This window comes from Hemicordylus capensis, chromosome 8 (assembly GCF_027244095.1).
Source record: "Hemicordylus capensis ecotype Gifberg chromosome 8, rHemCap1.1.pri, whole genome shotgun sequence".
In the NCBI taxonomy this organism is placed as follows: Eukaryota; Metazoa; Chordata; class Lepidosauria; order Squamata; family Cordylidae; genus Hemicordylus; species Hemicordylus capensis.
Genome location: NC_069664.1, coordinates 22569411 through 22589194, shown reverse-complemented (window position 1 = coordinate 22589194; position 19784 = coordinate 22569411). Strand labels below are relative to the sequence as shown.

The 19784-nt window shown below is 49.1% G+C and overlaps 1 protein-coding gene across 12 annotated transcripts in view; it reads left to right on the top strand.

The window, feature by feature from the left end:
• Window positions 1-19326, top strand: part of ARHGAP32 (Rho GTPase activating protein 32) — a 247763-nt gene extending 228437 nt beyond the window's left edge. For 11 of the 12 annotated variants that reach the window (XM_053269518.1, XM_053269519.1, XM_053269521.1 and 8 more), the window contains 6 exons: window positions 1310-1511; window positions 4202-4347; window positions 6217-6291; window positions 7206-8087; window positions 8791-9791; window positions 11996-19326. In XM_053269518.1, the coding sequence (XP_053125493.1) occupies window positions 1310-1511; window positions 4202-4347; window positions 6217-6291; window positions 7206-8087; window positions 8791-9791; window positions 11996-14224 (4535 nt within the window). In that variant the 3' untranslated portion in view covers window positions 14225-19326. The remainder of the gene's footprint in view (window positions 1-1309; window positions 1512-4201; window positions 4348-6216; window positions 6292-7205; window positions 8088-8790; window positions 9792-11995) is intronic. The other variant, XM_053269513.1, reaches the window with a different exon arrangement.
• Window positions 19327-19784: the final 458 nt, after the last annotated feature.

Below are 19784 nucleotides of genomic sequence, written 5' to 3'. Positions count from 1 at the left end.
TGCGCAAGCAGAAGGTTGCAGACTCACGCCCTGGCATCTCCAGGTAGGGTTGGGAAAGACGCCTGCCTGAATCATTGGAGAGCTGCTGCCAGTCAGTATTGACAATACTGAGCTAGAAGGACCAATGATCTGACTCAGTATTAAGCAGCTTCCTATGTTTCTAATCAAGCACTGGCGGGAACTCGCTCCGTCCTTGGGTTGCCAGCACACATGGGCCGGCTGCATGCCTAGAAGGTATTCCACTCATTTCCAACTAGTGCTATACAGCATATTTAAAATGGCATGGACTTCATCAGCCAACTTAACAGTATGAGTAGCATCATGCCATTCATTCCCTGGCATTCCTGATGCTTCCTGTGATTTCCCCGATTCCTTCCATCTCTCCATATAGTTTGCCCCGATGTCTTCACTCTTGATTCACTACCGCAGAATGATGCTTAGAAAGCTACTGGGATTAAAGGGTTTCCCTTGTAGTGACAACCGTTTCACCTTACTTAAACCTGTACTAATATGATTCTGGAAGGTCTTGCTTTCAGTCTTGCCTCTTATGAGCAATCGCGCTGCTAGAAGAAAAGCAATCAGTGTATTTATTAGAGTTAAAAGTGGGCCTCAGTAATGCTTGTAATTGTCCTAATTATTGTAGCGGTTTGGGTTTAATTTGTGGGTAACGCTCACGTATGCTTACATGCTGAATAATGTAGGAAAACCTTTCTGAGCCAATTAGGTGGCTTGCAGAGGCCTCCATATGGTGTGTAGACTGCCTTCCATAAAGTATTTGTTCAAAAGGGAGAGCTTTTTATTCTAACAACCAAATCTGCTTTCACTTAAGCTGTGAAAGCAATGCTAAGCAAGCTCAGTATTGTCTTCACAAACTGGCAGCAGTTCTTCCAAGGTTGCCGGCAGGGATCTCTCTCAGCCCTATCTTGGAGATGCTGCCAGGGAGGGAACTTGGAACCTAGATGCTCTTCCCAGAGAGGCTCCATCCTCTAAGGGGAATATCTGATAGTGCTCACATGTAGCCTCCCATTCAAATGCAAACCAGGGTGGGTGTTGGGGACAATTCATGCTTACTACCACAAGACCAGCTCTCCCAAGTTCAAATCCCCACTCAGCCATGAAACTCACTGGGTGACTCTGGGCATGTCATTTATCTCTTCAGTCTAACCTTCCTTACAGGGTTGTTGTGAGGATAAGCACATCCATGTACTCTGGGTTCTTTGGAGGAAGAGTGGATATGAATGGAAAAATAACTAAAACCTCTCTCTCTCTCTCCCTCTCCCTCTCCTTTTGTTTTGGGTTTCTCTTGTAGGTCACAGTTCCTTATCACGGCCAAAATCCCTGCTGGTATCTTCTCCCTCCACAAAACTGCTGACCTTGGAGGAAGCACAAGCACGGACGCAGGCCCAGATCAATTCCCCTATCGTGGCAGACAGCAAGTACATTGAAGTGGGCGAAGGTCCCGCTGCTCTGCAGGGGAAATTCCACACCATCATAGACTTTCCATCTGAAAGGTGGGGAGGGTGTGTGTGCGTGTGTGTGTGTGCGTGTGTGTGTGTGCGTGTGTGTGTGTGCGTGTGTGTGTGTGTGTGTGTGTGTGTGTGTGTGAGAGAGAGAGAGAGAGAGAGAAATTGCAACTTAAGTTCTTTCCATGGAGATTCCTTAGATTTATCTCTGCTGATGATGTTCACGACTTCTCTAAATGATTACTCTTTAAAAACACACACCCTAGGATGACTCACACCCCTCTGTCAGCAAAAACTGTCCCCCAATCCCCAGCTACTCAAGAGGCATCTGCCAAAAGATGCTGGTTTCTGTGGGAGGATTTGTTTTTTCCTCCGCAAATTATGCAAAGAGGCACCTTTCAAAGTAGCGATTCTCTGATATTTAGCAGAGGGAGAGCAACTGTCCCTATCCCACCCCAGCACAGCATCCATCCTGTGGCTGTTGCTGGTGTCTGCTTTGTGTTTCTTCTGAGACTGTGAGCCCTGTGGGGACAGGGAACCACCTTATTGTTCTTTTCCTAAGTAAACTGCTTGGAGGACTTTTTCTTTTTCTTTCAAAAAGTGGTATATGAGTAGTTCCTGTTCCAGTTTTGTTTTTAATCTTAGTTTATTGCCAGCAATGGCAATAAGAACACAAGAGGAGCCCTTCTAAATCAGGCCCAAGGAAGCCCATCCAGTCCAGCATCCTGTTTCACGCAGTGGCCTACCAGATGCCGCTGGAAGCCCACTGGCAAGAAGTGAGGGCAGGCCCTCTCTTCTGCTGTTGCTCCCCTGCAATTGGTATTCAGAGGCATCTTGCCTCTGAGGCTGGAGGCGACCTCAGAGGATGGAAAAACAGTGGGTATGCAAGGGAGTGGACAACTGTCTAATCACCCTTACTCTAGTTTTTTAAAATTATTATTATTATTTCTTGTTTACACAGTCAGACAGGTGTTATTGACTGGTTTGTTTTATCCAGACATCGAGTCCTTCCCAAGGACCTGGGATGGCTGAATTTTATTGTCAATTGTTATAGATATCGTTGCAGAATATAGGCTGTTCCCAGTAAAGCTGCTTTTTGTAATTGGCTGATGGTGATTTCTGTGGCCCCGATGGTGCTGAGGTGCTCTTCAAGGTGTTTTGGAACTGTACCCAGGGTGCCAATTACCACTGGGATTATTTTGGTCTTTTTCTGCCACAGCCTTTCAATTTCAATTTGTAGATCTTTGTATTTGGTGATTTTTTCTATTTCTTTTTCTTCTATTCTGCTATCCCCTGGTATTGCTGTTATTATTATTATTATTATCATTATCATTATTAATAATAATAGTAATAATAATAATAATTCGATTTCTATACCGCCCTTCCAAAAATGGCTCAGGGCGGTTTACACAGAGAAATAACAAACAAATAAGATGGCTCCCTGTCCCCAAAGGGCTCACATTCTAAAAAGAAACATAAGACACACACCAGCAACAGTCATTGGAGGTACTGTGCTGGGGGTGGATAGGGCCAGTTACTCTCCCCCTGCTAAATAAAGAGAATCACCACATTAAAAGGTGCCTCTTTGCCAAGTTAGCAGGGGCTAATTTAGACAGACTTGGTCTAAAGCCCTGAGTGAAAGAGAGGGATGAAATGAGGAAACATAAGTTAATGAGTGGAAATTGCACAAGAATTGCTGCAGAGGGTTTTGTTTTGATTTGGGAGAGGTGGGAGAATACGACGAATACAAATACGATGAATATTTATATATCGCTTTTCAACCCAAGTTCCGAAAGTGGTTTATTTTTATTTGTTTATTTTACATTTTCTACCCTGCTCTTCCTCCAAGGAGCCCAGAGCAATGTACTACATAAGTTTCTCCTCACAACAACCCTGTGAGGTAGGTTAGGCTGGGAGAGAAGTGACTGGCCCAGAGTCACCCACCAAGGCTCATGGCTGAATGGGGATTTGAACTTGAGTCTCCCCAGTCGTAACCACTACACCACGCTGGCTAGATATAGAAATAAATAAATAAAGTAAATCGCTCCTTGTCCCCCAAAGGGACAATCTGAAAAAAAGAAACATAAGATAGATACCAGTTGCTCTCCCCCTGCTAAATATAAGAGGATCATGACTTTTAAAAGGAGGAGATTCTTCAGATACCTTGGCTGCAGGGAGCGTTAAGGCTGTCTTCACATAACAGAGCCTCCCACCCTCATTCAGGATCCATGAATGCTCCCGACTGGCCATCATGAGAATTCTACAAGCAAGGTAGGAGAAGGGGGAAATGCTTGTCTACAAGCTGGGGATGGAGGTGAATGGCAGCGGCAAGCCCCAGAGTGAGGGTGGAGGGGATACACCCCCCTCCCCTCCCGCCTCCATCCCCAGCTCGCAGATGACCATTTCCCCCTCCTCTTGCCGTACTTGTAGAATTCTCACGATGGCCAATCAGGAGTGTTCATGGCTCCTGGATTAGAGTCTCAGGCTTCTCCTGCCCTAATGCCAACTGTGAGGACAGCCCTCTTGTGTGGCTTGATTTGGACCGCTGACCCAGTGGCGTTAGATGTTCTTTAACATCCCTAGAAATGTACCTAGGAATAGCCGATTTGCCCCGATCGCACAAGAAATGTGCAGCAATATATTCTACTACGGTTAACTGGCTGTCAGGGGTGATTTGCTCCATTTAGAACCTTCTGGCAGCCTCTCAATGCAGACTGTTCCCTGCTCTTCCACTCCAGAAGGAGGCCGCCCAGTAAGATGAAGAAATCTCCAGTTGGCAGCTGGCGTTCGTTCTTTAACTTGGGGAAATCCTCTTCCCTCTCCAAACGGAAGCTGCAGCGCAATCCAAGCGAGCCCTCGGAAATGAAAGCCATCGCCCTGGCCGGTAAGCAGAGCCCTGACCCGATAACTGCAGATTGCAAGCTCTGGGTTTTTATTTTAGCTTCCTTCCGTTGGCCTTGTTTTGGTGCTGTAACTGAGGGTGCCTGTTGTAATTCTCTGGTACTTTAGAACAATTTTGAATGTTGTTCAAACCAGGGGTTCTCAAACTCGAGTCCCCAGATGTTACACAGGAAGCTACCTTATGCTGAGTCAGACCATTGGCCCAGCTAGCTCAGTATTATCTTCACAGACTGGCAGCGGCTTCTCCAGGGTTGCAGGTAGGAGTCTCTCTACGCCCTTTCTTGCCAGGGAGGGAACTTGGGACTTTCTGCATGCAAGCAGGCAGGTGCTCTTCCCAGAGCGGCCCCATCCCCTGGGGAAAGATCCTACAGACCACCTTATGGTTTTTACAGTTTTATCATCTTCACAGGGGTTTTTTAGCCTAAAGGTTTATAGCTTCATAACTCATAGTAACTGTTTCCTAGTTCCTTTAATCTTTAACCTAAAACCTCTTAGATCTTTTCAATCTAAAAACTTTTAGTACCTATAGTTCTTAAAAATTTAACAGCTCCATAACCATCAGGTCAATATAGCTATGTTGCTGTATTATTATGTTTTTATGCTTTTTATGGAATCTACCGTTTTACCTCTCTTTCACCCTGTATTTTATGTTGGTCTTTGACTGGAATAAAGATTTGATTGATTGATCTTACAGTGCTCACTCATGTAGTCTCCCATTCAAATGCATACCAGGGAAGACCCTGCTTAGCAAGAGGAACAATTCACACTTGCACCCACCAGACCAGCTCCCCTACCACAAGACCAGCTCGCCTTCAACTCCCATAATCCCCAGACACAATGGCTTTCAGCCATTATGGGATTATGGGAGTTGGCCCAACAACATCTGGGGACCCATGTTTGAGAACCCGTGGTTTAAACTGTGATGATCCCCAATGACCCAGAAAGATCTGTGGTTACTGTGAATAGCAATCTTTGTTACGGAGCATTTTTTGCTACAGTGACATGGCCTCCCACCAGTGCAGAGTTGACACAGCCCATGGTTTCCAACTGGCCCAGTGCAGGCTTCCCAAGCTGTGGCACTCCAGATTTGCTCAACTACAACTCCCATCATCCCCAGCCACAATAAATTGTGGCTGGGGCTAGTGGGAGTTGTTGTACAGTGAAATCTGGAGCACCACTGGTGGGGTCTCCCTAGCCTAGAGGGTATGTCTGTTTTGATATCCCGTTTGTCTTGCTGTTGTAATGGTTGCATTATGTGGCCAAACTCTCACCATTTTTTTATTGGAGTCGAATGATGACCTGGATGTTCTAAAGACTTCTAAAAAGCCGACCCATTCAGGTGTCTGTGCACATGTACATGTGTTTGTGTAAAAGGCTGTATGTGCATCCATTTTGAACCTGGGTGCAGAGCTCCTCAAATGCAGAGTAAGATAGGAAGGCATGAAAGATAATGTCTTCATAACGGCACGTGTGCGTGCTGTTGTGCACAGATCATACATGTATCAAACATAACGAGTGAATAGGACTTTTTTTAACACGCATATGATTCCATGTCTTTGTATAGTTCTGAACAGGGAGAGGAGAATCTCAGTGACCCTTCCTCCCGCCCCCTCCACCAAAAAAAGTTGAGGCTTAGACTGCAGTTGTCGTATAAAGGCAATGCCATAGAACAGCTTTAAGCTCAGTGATGGTTGTGCTCCTCCCACCCCACCCAACAAGGCGTATGAAGCTAGAAAACCACACTTTTGTGAACAAGATGGCATCATCTTCTGATGAAACAAAACGTCTGTGTCTCTGGGAATGTGCAGCCATGTGTTAAATGCATCCAACTGCTTTGTGTTTGACTACCTAGGAGGGCGAGGAGACAGTGGAACCCTGCGCTCAGCTAAGAGTGAAGAGTCTCTCTCGTCTTTACATGCCATAGATGGTAAGATGGGTGGAAAAAAGAGTCTTTGTCCAGTTCTCCTTTGCGTGATGGAAGGGCGGCTGTAGCCTCTCCTTTTCTTCATAAGTCGGATTAGTCCAACTGTGATTTTTACTGGCAGTTGTATAGAATTGCTTCACCCCCTTAAAAAATAATAATCTACAGACATTTCACACAGGCACCTGTCACTTCCCAGTTCTATCGAAAGGGGGGAAAGAACCGGGCAGTTGGGGGGATGATCGAAGCCAGGTCTGCTCAACCTAGCCCCCCCCAGCTGTTTTTGGACTACAACTCCCATAATCCCGAGCCACGGGTCATGGGAGATGTAGGCCAACATCTGCAGGAGGGCCGAAGTTGAGCAGCCCTGATCTAAACTCTGCATATATGGGATTGCAAAGGAAACCACCTAGAGATTCATATATGGGGCGGTATAAAAATGTGCTCAATAAATAACGTAGGGAGCTGCCATATACTGAGTCAGACCCTTGGTCCATCTTGCTCAGTACTGTCTACACTGACTGGCAGTGGCTCTCCGATTACAGGCAAGAGTCTCTCCCAACCCCAGCTGGAGATACCAGGGAGTGAACCTAGGACCTCCTGCCACTCAGGCATGCAGAGGCTCCACCGCTGAGCTGTGGCCCCATCCCCTAAGGGGGAATACCTTGCAGCACTCACACTGGTCTCCCCTCCAGATGCAAACCAAGGTGGATCCTGCTTAGCAAAGGGGATCATTCGTGCTCATTGCCACAAGACCAGTTCTCCTCCCTTGCTGTCATTTTTCTAATTCCGGAGAAACGGCAGAAGATAAGACCCCCTTTTGAATGCACATGCCTATATAATATGAACGGCCAGGTTTCCTTTCACACGACTGCAGAGATCATGCTGTCGACTGACCTCTGCTCTCTCTCTCTTGCTAGGTGAATCGAAGCTGTTCCGGCCCAGGCGGCCAAGGTCCAGCAGTGACGCCTTGTCCACTTCCTTCAACGGGGACCTCTTGGGGAACATGAACCGCTGCAACTCCTACGACAACCTGCCCCACGGCCACGAGAGCGAAGGGGACGAGGGGCACCTCCACGTGCCCGCTCTCATCTCGCCGAGGTCGTCGGAAGACGTTGACCTGAGCCCGCCTGAGATTGGTGTGGCCAGCCTGGATTTCGACCCCATGTCTTTTCAGTGCAGCCCGCCCAAAGCAGAGTCGGAGTGCCTCGACAGCAGCACCTCCCTGCTGGAGTCGGTCGACTTTAATAAGGACAAGCAGAGCACCTGTCGGAAGGAGCTGGACTCGGGCAGCCGGTGCCAGACGCCTGGCAGTGCTACCAGCTCGGAGCCCGTCTCCCCCTACCAAGAGAAAACCATGAGTCCCTTCTTCACTCTGGACTTGAGCCCAACTGAAGAGAAGCTGGCCAGAGCCCAGCCTTTCTCGGAGAAGGCCGCCCACCCCCTCTCCCCCAAGATGGGGCAGAAGCCGGTCAGGTCTCCCCCGCTGAATCTCTCTGAGCCCGTCTCCTTCACTCTGCCCAGCCAGATGCCAGACGTTGTCATTGGAGGAATGTCAGGGAGTTCCTTGTCTTCAGACTGGACCAAAGGAAACAGTGGCCCCCGGGAACCCCCAAACAGGTCCTCCCCTCAGTTGGTGGTCTCGCCCTTGAAAGCCAGTGAAATGAGGCCAGGTGAAGGGTATCAGCAAGAGTCCCAGAGCCCAGGAGATGCGAAGAAGACCGAGCTTCAAGAAGAGGTGGAACGCCCCCTGGCCAGCAGCAGCCAGAGTAAGCCTGTACTTTCTGGACAGACACAGCCAGGTACAGTGTGTTTTCCTCCATTCTTTCTTTAAGTTCCCAAGGGACCAGCTCTCTCGCTTCTCTGCGTGCCTTTAAAAGAGGGGGAAAATAATCTGGTAATAAAAAAAATCCAGAGTGTGTGTCTTCCAGAGCATGTGGAGGTTGCTCGGTTCCTAATAAAGAGCGTGAAAGGAACCCCAAGCTTCTCTGCGGCCTCCTTGCATCGCACAATGCTTGTGTGTTTTGTAGACCCCCTGTCTCTTTTTGCTCTTTCCTAACACGAAACGATCTCTTGCGGTCCTTGCAGATCCATAGACCACCTGGTAAACGTCTATTTTTAAAACTAAAACTAAATAAATGACTAAATCTGGCTACACTTGAAGAAGGGACCTTGTTTGGGCCACAGTAAGCGGTGATTAAATTGTGCACGAGATCCCGCCAGCGGATCTGACCTTTCCTTTCTGCATTCTCTGCTGCCTAGCTCTCTAGGAGTGCGACAGGAGCCTGTCGACAATCTCTTGCGCTTTTCACACCGACCTGCTGCCGCCCTGTTTGCATGCATGAGAGAAGACGCACTTGGTCACGTCCAGGAGTTGCCACTGTGAATTGTTGGAAGAATCTATTTTTTTATAAGTCTATAGGAATTGCTCGCTCTCCTTTCAGGATAACGTAAATTATTCTCTTCTCTGTTTTGTTTTTGTTTCTCTACTCTTCCTCCCACTAGGAGCCGCTGCCCTCGACTCCCCCCAGGATCCTGTTCCCGTCAGTTCTGTCTCTGTTGTCCCTCCTCCTCCTCCAAAAAACGCAGCCCGCATCCTAGCCTTAGCCCTGGCAGAGTCAGCCCAGCAAGCCTCTGTTCACTCCCAGAAGAAGCCAGATGTCCATTCCGACTGCACCGGCTACGCCGACGCGGAGTGCGGAGCAAGCCTAGAGCTGTTCCGTCCCTATTCTGGCGTCCCGCCAGAGAAGCTTCACCTCTATGCTGCTCTGCCAGAGAACCCGTTGAGTTTTCAGGCTGCTGTGCCTGGGGATCACCCCAGAAGTGGCTTGCCTGTGGACCAGGGCCTCCAAAACAGTAGCATGCCCGAGGGTAGCAGTTACCTACCTGTTGGCACACCTGGAACCCGGGACCACCCCCTGCTCTCTACCAACATGCCAGAAGAGCTGCCTGGCTGCACCAACATGGGCTGGGACCACACCCATTACCATCCTCATTTGTTGGGAGACACACACCACCATTCCCACTCAGTTGCATCTGAGGATCTTCCAAACCCACCTCCGCCTTGTGCTCAAGGTTCCGCTGAGCCCGAACCACCTGCAGCAGACACACCTGTAGATAACCCTCACCTCCACGGTGACCTCTCTGTGGATAAGAACCAACTCCAGGCCAACAAGCTGCGTTTTCCCGCCTGCACACTGGACGACCAGCCCCAGTTTCTTCCTGTAACGACTGGGGAGGAACCAGCCCCAACTGTTGGGGCGTACATGACAACAATTCCGTCGGCAGCAACCGAAACCAGCCCGGGAGTCTCCAGCCAGACTCCGCCTCCCCCGCCGCTGCCACCTGCCACAGTTGCTCCCAGCAGCACATGGGGAGAGATTGCACTCATGACAGCTCAGCACGCTCTCGCGGCCAGTCACCCAGTCACAGCACCGAGACCAGGCGACCACCAGCCAGCCGTGGGACAAGCTCCAGCCATTAAAACCCCGAGTGGCTTCAGTCAGGTAAATGGGAACATAAGAGCGGCCTTATATTGAATCAAACCATTGGTCTATAGAGCTCGGTGTTCTCTACGCCTCGGACCTTCTGCCTGCAAAGCTGATGTTCTGCCACTGAGGCCACGTCCCCATCCCCACAAGTGGCATACCTGTGTCTCTCCTCCAGGGGCTGACCTCCGAAATACCTGCTTCAGCAAGGTGGCTGTATTGTGTGCCCTTAGATTATGCTTTGGGGCCCAAAGTCGGAAGATAGGAAGTTGCCTTATGCCCTGCTAACTTGGCAGAGAGGCACCTTTTAACGTGGTGATTTTCTTTATTTAGCAGGGAGAAAGTAACTGGCCCTATCCACCCCCAGCACAGTTCCTCTAGTGACTGTTGCTGGTGTCTATCTTGTGTTTCTTTTTAGATTGCAAGCCCTTTGGGGACAGGGATCCATCTTATTTATTTATTATTTATCTGTGTAAACCGCCCTGAGCCATTTTTGGAAGGGTAGTATAGAAATTGAATGAATGAACATTGCCAGCCAGACCACTGGTCCATCTGGTTCACCTGGGTTATCTCATCTCTGAATATGCAGAGAAAACACAGCATCCCTCCCTCCTCATGTTAAAAGACACGTAATGTTGGGACATAGAACGTAGAAAGCTACCTTATAGCGATTCAGACCATTGGTCCATCTAGCTCAGTATTGTCTAACACTGACTGGCAGTGTACTCCTCAGGATTTCAGGCAGGAGTCTTCCCCAGTCCTATATAGAGATGGCAGGGATTGAACCTGGGGCCTTCTGCGTGCAAAGCCGATACTCAGTGATACACAGCTATACATGATCCACCCCCTCTTCCCAACACTTAGGCAAACGATTAGAAACCTAGATTTTGTACACTTGTGTTCATGCAAAAATGGTACGCAGAATCCTCATTCCCTCTTTTCTCTTTATTCCACCCGCTACCACCCTGTGCTGATCTTAATTTGCGTTCTCCCAAAGCACCTAGAGATGATAATGGATGGAAGACCCATTTGACAGCTCAGCTGCTCCCAGAAGAAAGTTGAAAATGTGGACTGTGCTCACAAGGCTCCCCGAATAGAATCTATTTGGGAAAATCAGTTTATTGAATAGGCATAGAGAATTCCAGTTTGAAGGGCTTGAAACCCTTGAGGTTGTCAGAGCAATGGAATTGCATGTGGCAGAAACCCAAGCTATTGTGGTGCCTGTTGTCTAACAGTAAAACTTCACTGAGGCCCATGTCTGTGTCTGTGTGTGCATGTTCATCCGATAGACTACTTGGACCCAATTTCATTGGTGGCATGATAGTGCTAAAGTTGTATACACAAGGCACCATCAGGCCAGTGAAGGATAAGTTTCAAATGTTCCTCTCTATTTATGAGGGTTTTGACTTTCCCATGAACTCAGAAAGGAACAGGCCCATTAATGTTGCTCAGTTCCCACTTGGCATGTAGCACAGTGGTTTTCGCTGTTTTCCCAGCAGGGGCCACTTGGGCCAAAAAAACATTCAGTGTGAGAGCCGTTTCTCACTGTGCTGATCTCCACACAATACTGCGAGGGCCCTTGGAGAGAGAGAGAGAGAGAGCCCTCTCTTAAGAGCTCTAGGAGGAAAGAACTACACTTCCCAGCATTCTGTGCATGCCTTCCAGGACGGTGGCACTCTCTTGAGCCATGTTCCCTACAAGAGGGATTTCCAGATGGTGTTGACTACAACTCCCAGAATCCCCAGCTGTGAAGGCCTTTGGCTGGGGATTCTGGGAGTTGTAGCCAACAACATCTGGGAATCCCTCTTACAAGGAACACTGCTCTTGAGCCCCTGTGTTTCCCTTGAATGAACCCGGGCACTGGGCAAAGCGCCACTCTTCGCAGTGGTAACTACACAGTGGTAACGATCGCCTCTGCAGGGTGCCAGGAGGACTGTGCAGAGGATTCAGCTTCAGCCAAAAGTTCACACAGGCTCAATAAGCCATGAGTCAGGGAGCCTCACTTGAGTTTGGTGTGGGGTCCAAGGCCCTATAGAGCAGGGTGGAGTGGGTGGAGAGACATACCAACCCTTCGTGCACATGAAAGAAGCCATCAAAGAGAGACATTGTCCAGATACTTGCACTGCAGTACTTGGATGACGCGTGCCCCAGAGATCACCAGAATCTCAGTGTGTTGAGCGGCAGGAGTCACAACTAACCTTGAATATGCTTTCCCCTACCAGGTACGAGGAGAGGCAACTCCTGAGAAACCGCCTGAACCTAGATCAGCTGAATCGGCGCCTATTTTTGTAACGGAGGGCAGCGCCATGATCCAGTGCACCTCGGCCACCCCGGTAGCCACCATCCACCAAGGCTATTTGGAAAAACCCTGGGAAAAGGCTCCCCCTTTGCACCTGCGCTCCGAATCGGTTCCAGCTCACTCCTCGTACGGATTTACACCCCCAGTCCCACCGGTGAGAACGATGGAGAGTAAAATTGCGGCAGCCCTGCACTCAAACAGTGCAGATACTGTGAATCCTGCCAGTTACCATTCCTTCCTGGCTTCATCCACACTACCGTCAGCAGTGGAAAATGCTCCTCCGCCACCGCCGCCACCTAAGCACAGCTCCCTTCAGTCTGCCTATTTCTCTCACTCCACATCAGAGAGCCCCCCTGAGCCCCCAATGTCGGAGAACTACATGCACCCCAAGCCTGCGTCCACCCACCAGTTTAGGGCCGAAAGCATCCCCCCACACCTCTATCACAGCAAATCCGAGCAGCATCCGGGCTACCCGTCGCTGTCGGAGACACCCACGTCTATGGGGCCCAGATACAGCGTGTACGCCACGCAAGGGAAGAGCGCCTCGGTGTATCACTCCAAACCTCGCAGCCGGGTAGAGTACATGTCCTCCATGAGCCCTCCGATGAGGAGCACTAGTTATGCAGAGGAGACACCACCCTATCCCTCCATTCGGAGAGTGCACTCCTTGCACGTCACTGCTCCCGCAGCCATCCGCTCGGTTCCCATCTCCCGGACGGAAGTGCCTCCTGATGATGAACCTGTCTACTGCCCAAGGCCACTCTACCAGTATAAGCCATATCAGCCCCATGCAGATTACCATGTCACTCAGCTGCAGCCTTACTTTGAGAATGGGCGTGTCCACTATCGATATAGCCCCTACTCTAGCTCCTCCTCCAACTCTTCCTGCTACGCTACAGCAGACGGTGGATTCTATGACCTAGACTCCTACGGTACCATGAGACTAAGGCAGTTCCATCCTCTCCCAGGCAGAGATTTTGCATCTTACTCCCGACTGCAGACCAAGGGTCTGTATCGTTATCCTGGACTACCATCGTACCCTCGGGGAGGCCACGCCGGGCACCTAGCAGGCAAAGAGCACAGCTTCATCAGCAGGGACGTGCCCCCTGCTCCAGATGTCAAGCCCATGTACGTCTCCTGGGATTTGGAGGACATGGAAAAATACCGCATGCAGTCCATCCGCCGAGAGAGCCGCGCACGCCAAAAAGTGAAAGGGCCCGTCATGTCCCAGTACGACAACGTCGCTCCCTTGTTGTTGGACGAATTACGGACCATGGATGTCATTCACTTGCGCAGCAAATCAGATCCTGGGAAAACTGGCCTCCTCACTGTCGCCGATGGGAAGGAAGGGAGGTACCCGGGAAAGGCAGGGACTCCCGAGAGCGATGAGCGCTATTATGTGCCACATCCTGAACCTGACGCCGACCGCCTGCATTATCATGGGACGTCAGAGAAACCTTCCCTCCCGCAAAAGCAGAGCAGTCTCCGGAGCAGAAAGCCGCACGAGGTGGGTTGCAACGCGGCGGAGCACAGAACGCACCTGCCGCACGAAGTGAGCCATCGGCAGCCTCCTGAATCGAAAAACGGGCCCCCGTATCCCGATTACCGACCGAAGGCCCACCAGGAACTGCTGGACGCCGCCGGGTACCAGCACTCCTGCGGGAAATATCTCCCCGCCAGCCACGATGCCTTGAGACTGAATCACAAAGAGGCCAAGCTGGCAGAAGACCGGCCCGACACGGAGCGGCTCCGGGCCCGGCCAGCAGCTGCCCTGGAGAAGCACTCCAGAGACTGCTACAAAGAGGGCGAACACTACGGACAGGGCGCGGCGCCACCCCCCAAACCAGAAAGGAGCCACAGCCTTCGACTCCAGCACCCTGAAAGCACTGAGCGGGACCCTGGCCCCCTTTACCCGTACCAAACCCTGGGCAAGCGGCAGAGTACCATGACTGTGGTGTCCCAGTATGATAATTTGGATGATTACCATACCCTGCCTCAGCACCCAAGGGGGGGCTATGCTGGAGGCGGGGGGTGCGTGCCCCCCTTGGTTCATCCACACAGTCGGACTTATGCCACAGCCTTGGGTCAGGGGGCCTTCCTTCCCACAGAGCTCTGCCTGCAGAGGCCGGAGACTGAGATCCATGCGGAGTGAGCGGTGGGGAGAGGGGTGGGCAGGAGGGATAGAGTGTGTAAGCAGCCTCTGCTGGACAGTGGACTGTTTTATTTTTTCAATGCGATACAAAAAGAAAAAAGAAGAAGAAGAAGAAAACCATCCAAGCGACTCCTGCCATCGACCCTCCCCATAGCTCCCCCCCCCCGCTTGCTGTCTTTTATATAGTAAATGTATAGTTTTCTCTCACGTCATTTAAAGGTAGACTGGCACAAATATGCAGGCTTTTGTGAATCCGAATACACAACCGGTTGCCCTGGCAGAGCAGAAATCAGGGTGGAGAGGTTGGGGTTGTGCTGTGAATGGGTCTCACTTCCTGTAGAATTCTTTTCTTTTTTAAAATAATTAACCATGACATTCCTCATAGCTTTGTCACTATCCTCTGGAGCCCCCGTGCATGATGTAGACGTATTAATAGGTTGATGCAGACATCTCTTCTTCAGGTAAACGTCCTTGGATGGGATCAGAAGAGAGAGATTTGTGGAATGGGAAACTTTAGTAAAGACTTTAACTTGGTCCTTTCAGGCTTAATGCACCAAATTCTGGGGAAAGATCTTGCATTCTATATTCACGTTACACACACACGCACGCACGCACGCACGCAACGGTCACTTTCTTCCTAAAAAGTACTTCAAGTGCTGTGAATGACCTGTCCAGTCCAAAATTGCCCATTCATATTTGTAAGCACAGGGACCCTACTCGAGGGTGGAGAGTAAAAAGGGGTTATCTGGGGAAATACGTCCTCTTAAGAAACAGCAAGCTGTTTCCTTGAACGTTTAAAAGGTTTGGTGGGGTGGGGCTGGGGTAAAAAAATTAATTCCCTAGTGCATTCATATTGTTGAAAATGGAGCATTGCTTTGGTAAACTTAGCAGATGAGATCTTTATTTCCTACCTTTTAAAAAGAGAACCACTCTTCAAGCATATTTATAGTGATTGCTGCATTTCATACACAGTCATCTCTGCTGTGGGTCCTCTGCAGTGTACATCTCAGTGCAGGGACTCGGTCAGCAGAAAAGCTGGGCCGTACTCTGCCTCAGCGCCTAGTAATTTCAGTGGGGCTTTTGCAGGAGAGAGGTGGCCCTTTCGTTTGAAGCCGTCCTAGCTTCACGTCCAACATCACTGCAGTGAGCCTAGTTTCCAAACTCTTTGTTCTCTGGTTATGCCCGACTTCCCAATCAGCACTGCTTACCTGAGGGCAATGACAGCTGCAGCCACATAGTTACGAGTATTAAGGACCAAATCCTGCCAACCTGGGAAAAGGCCAGTTGGCTTGATCTGCGGAGGGTAATTTCACAGCGACTCCTGCATCCCTCTCCCTGGGACGGGCAGGCAAGACATGTGCTGTGCGTTGAGACTGGTGATCTGTGCACACCTTCTGCTCTGTTGTCGCCCACATTTGTGCTCTTTTAGAAGCCTGTGGGAAGAGGGTGGCATATTGGCTCTCTTCTCTGGCAACAACATGACAACTATGCAGTGCATTTCATTGTGTGGTCCTTGCTGGAATGGGGTTGAGTACAGGCCTCGGATTCCTCCATAACCAGAGGAGTCTCTCTTCCCATGCAACTGCCCTTGATTTTAAGAACTTAAGTAAGATGCAGGGTGTCCAGAGGCCATCCCAAGTGTAGGGTGCTTCTACCGGATCACCAGAGCTGTATAGCTGGGTCAGCATTCAGAGGAAGCATCTGAGGAATCTCTTCTCCGTCCCTTGCTGCTTGCACAGGTGTTGAATATCATTAGAAGGAAGCTAACCTTAGAGACCTGCGGAACAATAGATTTGTACACTGATACTCCATGCTTTTAAGTATCTGGTACTGGTTTACAAAAGGCAGCGTGTCTTTTGGTTCTCCCGATTTCTCTTGTTCTTGGAACAACCCTTGTGCAAGGTTGTTCCAATAAGAATAGTGTTGTCTCCTTTTATTGTATGGTGCATAATCTTTTTCTTTGCTTTTTAAAATTGGGTAATTTTGTTTCCGTACTGTTCCTGAACGTGCTAGGCGTATGTTTAGTGGCCAGCAAATTCACTGTGAACCAGGTTTACCTCAGCCTTATTCCCTCTTGCAAGGACTTCAACAAGCATTTCTTTTTCTCCTGCTGTTGAAGTGGGAAATAGACTTAAAGGGTCATTCCGGTGTGCCAGGGACCTTCGATGTTATTGGACTACAACTCCCATAATCCCCTTTGACCACTGTAGCTGAGGAGGATGAGAGTTAGGCCGCCAGATGTTGTTGGGCTATAACTCATATCATCCCCAGCCACAGTGGCCCAAGGGGTAGATGGGAGTTGTAGTCCAACAACTTCTGGGCACCCAAGTTTGAGCACCTCCTGCAGTATGCTTATTGGGTGGTACAAACTAGATTTGTTAAGTTAACTGGCTTCCTTTGTGCATGCTGGCAACGGAAGACCAGCTGTGACCCACAGAAGGGGTCCAGCCATTGGAGTTATTTATCCCGTAATGCCAGCTGTGCAGTTTGTTGGCTTCTTCTAGGGTTCAAGAAGGGACGTAACACTGTCTTTGGAATATTTGAGGTTCAGGTAGCGAGGCCTACAGAGCAAACCTCTGTCTTCATGAAAGCCTTAATTTTCCTTGTATCCTCTCTCTCTATTGGCCTTACATTATTTATTCTCCAGGTAAGAGATCAGAACTATGCCCACTTCCCGTAAACCTTGCACCCAGTAGAAGGACTCTATAAGATTTACGGTTGAAAGCTTTTCCTCAGTTCACAAGTCTTGTCTGCCTATGGAGAGGAAAGGCCTCTCTGGCTAGGTTCCGAATGCCCAACACTTCCAACCACTTCCATTGCTGCACTTAAAACGACACACTCGAGTCGCCTCAGCCAGAACGTAGCATCGGAACAGTGCGTATCTGGGTAAACACAACCCCTTGCGTGCAGCCTTTCCTCACATGAATAGAGGGCAGGTTCAGACGACTTGCTTGCAAGTAAGGTAGAGGCCATCAAAGGTTCCCCGGCAAGCAAGCACACTTGGTACAAGCCAGTACTTCAGTTCATGTCCATGTTGTCCCAGCCCAACATGTTGGGTTGTCAGTGATGGGTTCCCTCTCACCTGACACTGGCCACTCAATTTCAAATGCTGGTTACAGATGTCGGGTGGCAGAGGCAACCCAACATTTCCAGGTTCGGATGACAGAGAAATGCACAAACGTCCTGGCACATGCGAGGAGTGTGTGCATGCTCGCCAGGAACCTCCAGGTTCCTGTGCCTTAATTGCAGCAGCTCAGCTGAACCTGCCCATCGCACATGGCATGCACCATTCCAAATTGCCAGCTTCCAGGTCAGTACATAATTTAGGGTCCACTGGGCTAGAAAGTGCTATACAACGGCACTCCAACCTAGGCCATAGACGGAAGCAATGGCATTCAGAAGCTTGAAGGAGCAGAGACAATCGCCTTGTTCTCCCGTACATTGTGCAACAAAAGGACACTTCTGTCTGGAGCAGCTGGTAGTTTCCCCTGCTAAATTCTTCTTCCCCCACTTCCCACCCCACTCCAAGAAAGCCATAAAATTAACTATGCAGTCCTGATCATGCGCTGTGGTTAATTTTGAAACACGCTTAACTATTAGGGGAAAATCCTGTCCCTTGTGTATAAATGAGAAGGCAGGTGTTCGAACCCGACCACAGCACACCAGGAAGAGAGGTAAGCTCCATTGGTCTGGTGGTCGTCTTGTTGGGAAGGAAGGTGTTAGGTATCACCCAGAGGTTCTCAGAACTTGGGTTCCCGGTGTACTACAACTCTTATCATTCCCAGCCGCAATGGCTTTGAATGATGGGAGTTGTAGTCCCAACAACATCTGGGGACACATGGTCCGAGAGCCCCGGTATAACCCAACAAGTAAGGAATGTTAACTATCAGCCATAAATTCTAGCCCTTATCAGCAGTCGTGAGCTGACATATTATCTAAATGTACCCGTGGGTTCTAGCATCTCTTGCTACTCTCTGCCTTCCTCTTCATTGCTCTTCGCTGAATTTTCAGCAGAACTTTTTCCCTTCTCCACCTCTGGCAATTCAGACTCGCACGTTCAGTTCCATTTAGTGCACACGTACCGTGCGGGTTTGCATGGCTGCCTCGAGCAGAACCAGGCCCTGCTCATTGTGGGCACCTAGCTAGAGAATGACACATCCTTGGATCTCCTCTCTAGCTGTCCATAAGAATGTCTGGATCAGGTTAAAACGATATGCAGATGACAGTGAAAACATTGTGCCTGTGTCTTCAGAGACATAATCGGGGGAGGGGGCATGTTGCTACAAGGGGGTCACAACGGAAATTGCACAGTGGTAGTAGAAATTGCCACAGGGAGCCAAAATCCACTTGAAACAATAATTGTTCCTCTTCCTAGTTCTAGATCCTCGTGTGTGCCCTTTTCTTTTTGTATTCATCTCATTCGGTACGTTGGTGACTGCCATGTGGCATTGTGTCAGGGAAACAGCGTTGTAGGCTTCTGGGATTCCCTTTACTTTGTTCAAAATGGTGTCGGCATAACATTTTCCTCCAGAATCGTGTACTATGGAAACTGATGTGATGGGCATGGTACAGTTTTTAATATGTGCTCAATAACGTCAGTGTCTACAGTAAGTTCTATATTGTATAGTTCCCGTGCAAAGCAAACTCAAAGCTGGTTGTTGTGCAGTTTCTTTTCCTGCTGTGGACAACTTGAGTCATCTTTCTGCCCTGAGCCACATGAGAGAACCATCCCAGAAAGATGTGGGTGATCTCCAGGTCTTTAATTTATAATAGTGTCTTATTTTTTACTTCTGTGTGTGAGAACTGGTGTAAAATGTATATGCTGATGAACTCATCTTTTCTGTAAATATTTCTGTGGCATCCCACTCGCACCCATCCCTTTGTAAATATTTCGATTCTCATTTTCTCCACACTATGTATGATGCGGATGTGTTTGGTTTTTTTTTCTTTTTTTCTCTTTTCTCTTTTCTTTCTTTTTAATTTGTACTGTAATGCTATGATCAGACTTGAGGTGTCTTGTGCTATAAAAAACAAACAAACAAACAGTCCCACAGAGCTCAGATGTACAAGTCAACAATTAATGAAGCCAGGTTAAAACTCTACTTCGTGGTACCTGTGTGTGTTTTCTGCATTGTCTTGTATAGGGATCAGGTACAGCTTGCCACATGGTGTGTGTGTTGCAAAGTCATGCAAGGCAGGTGGTTGATTCTGAGCCTATTGCAGGGCTGTTCAACTTGGGCCCTCTTGCAGATATTGGTCTTCAAATCCCATAAGCCCTAGCTATTGGCCACTATGGCTGGAGGTTGTGGGAGTTGTAGTCCAAAAACAGCTGGGGGGCAAAGTTGAGCAGGCAGGGGCCTAGTGGTTAATGTGTCCTACAGCTGTAACATATGCAATTTGAGAAAAGAACCCCCTTCCAAATAAAGCATCCATATTTTTGTCACTTTTTAATAAAAAGAATCACTGTGCAAAGTGAGAAGCTACAAAGTGAGAAGCTACAAATGTTTACGTTTGCTTGTAGGACTTATTAGTTGGTGAACCAGACCCACACATTTTGGCC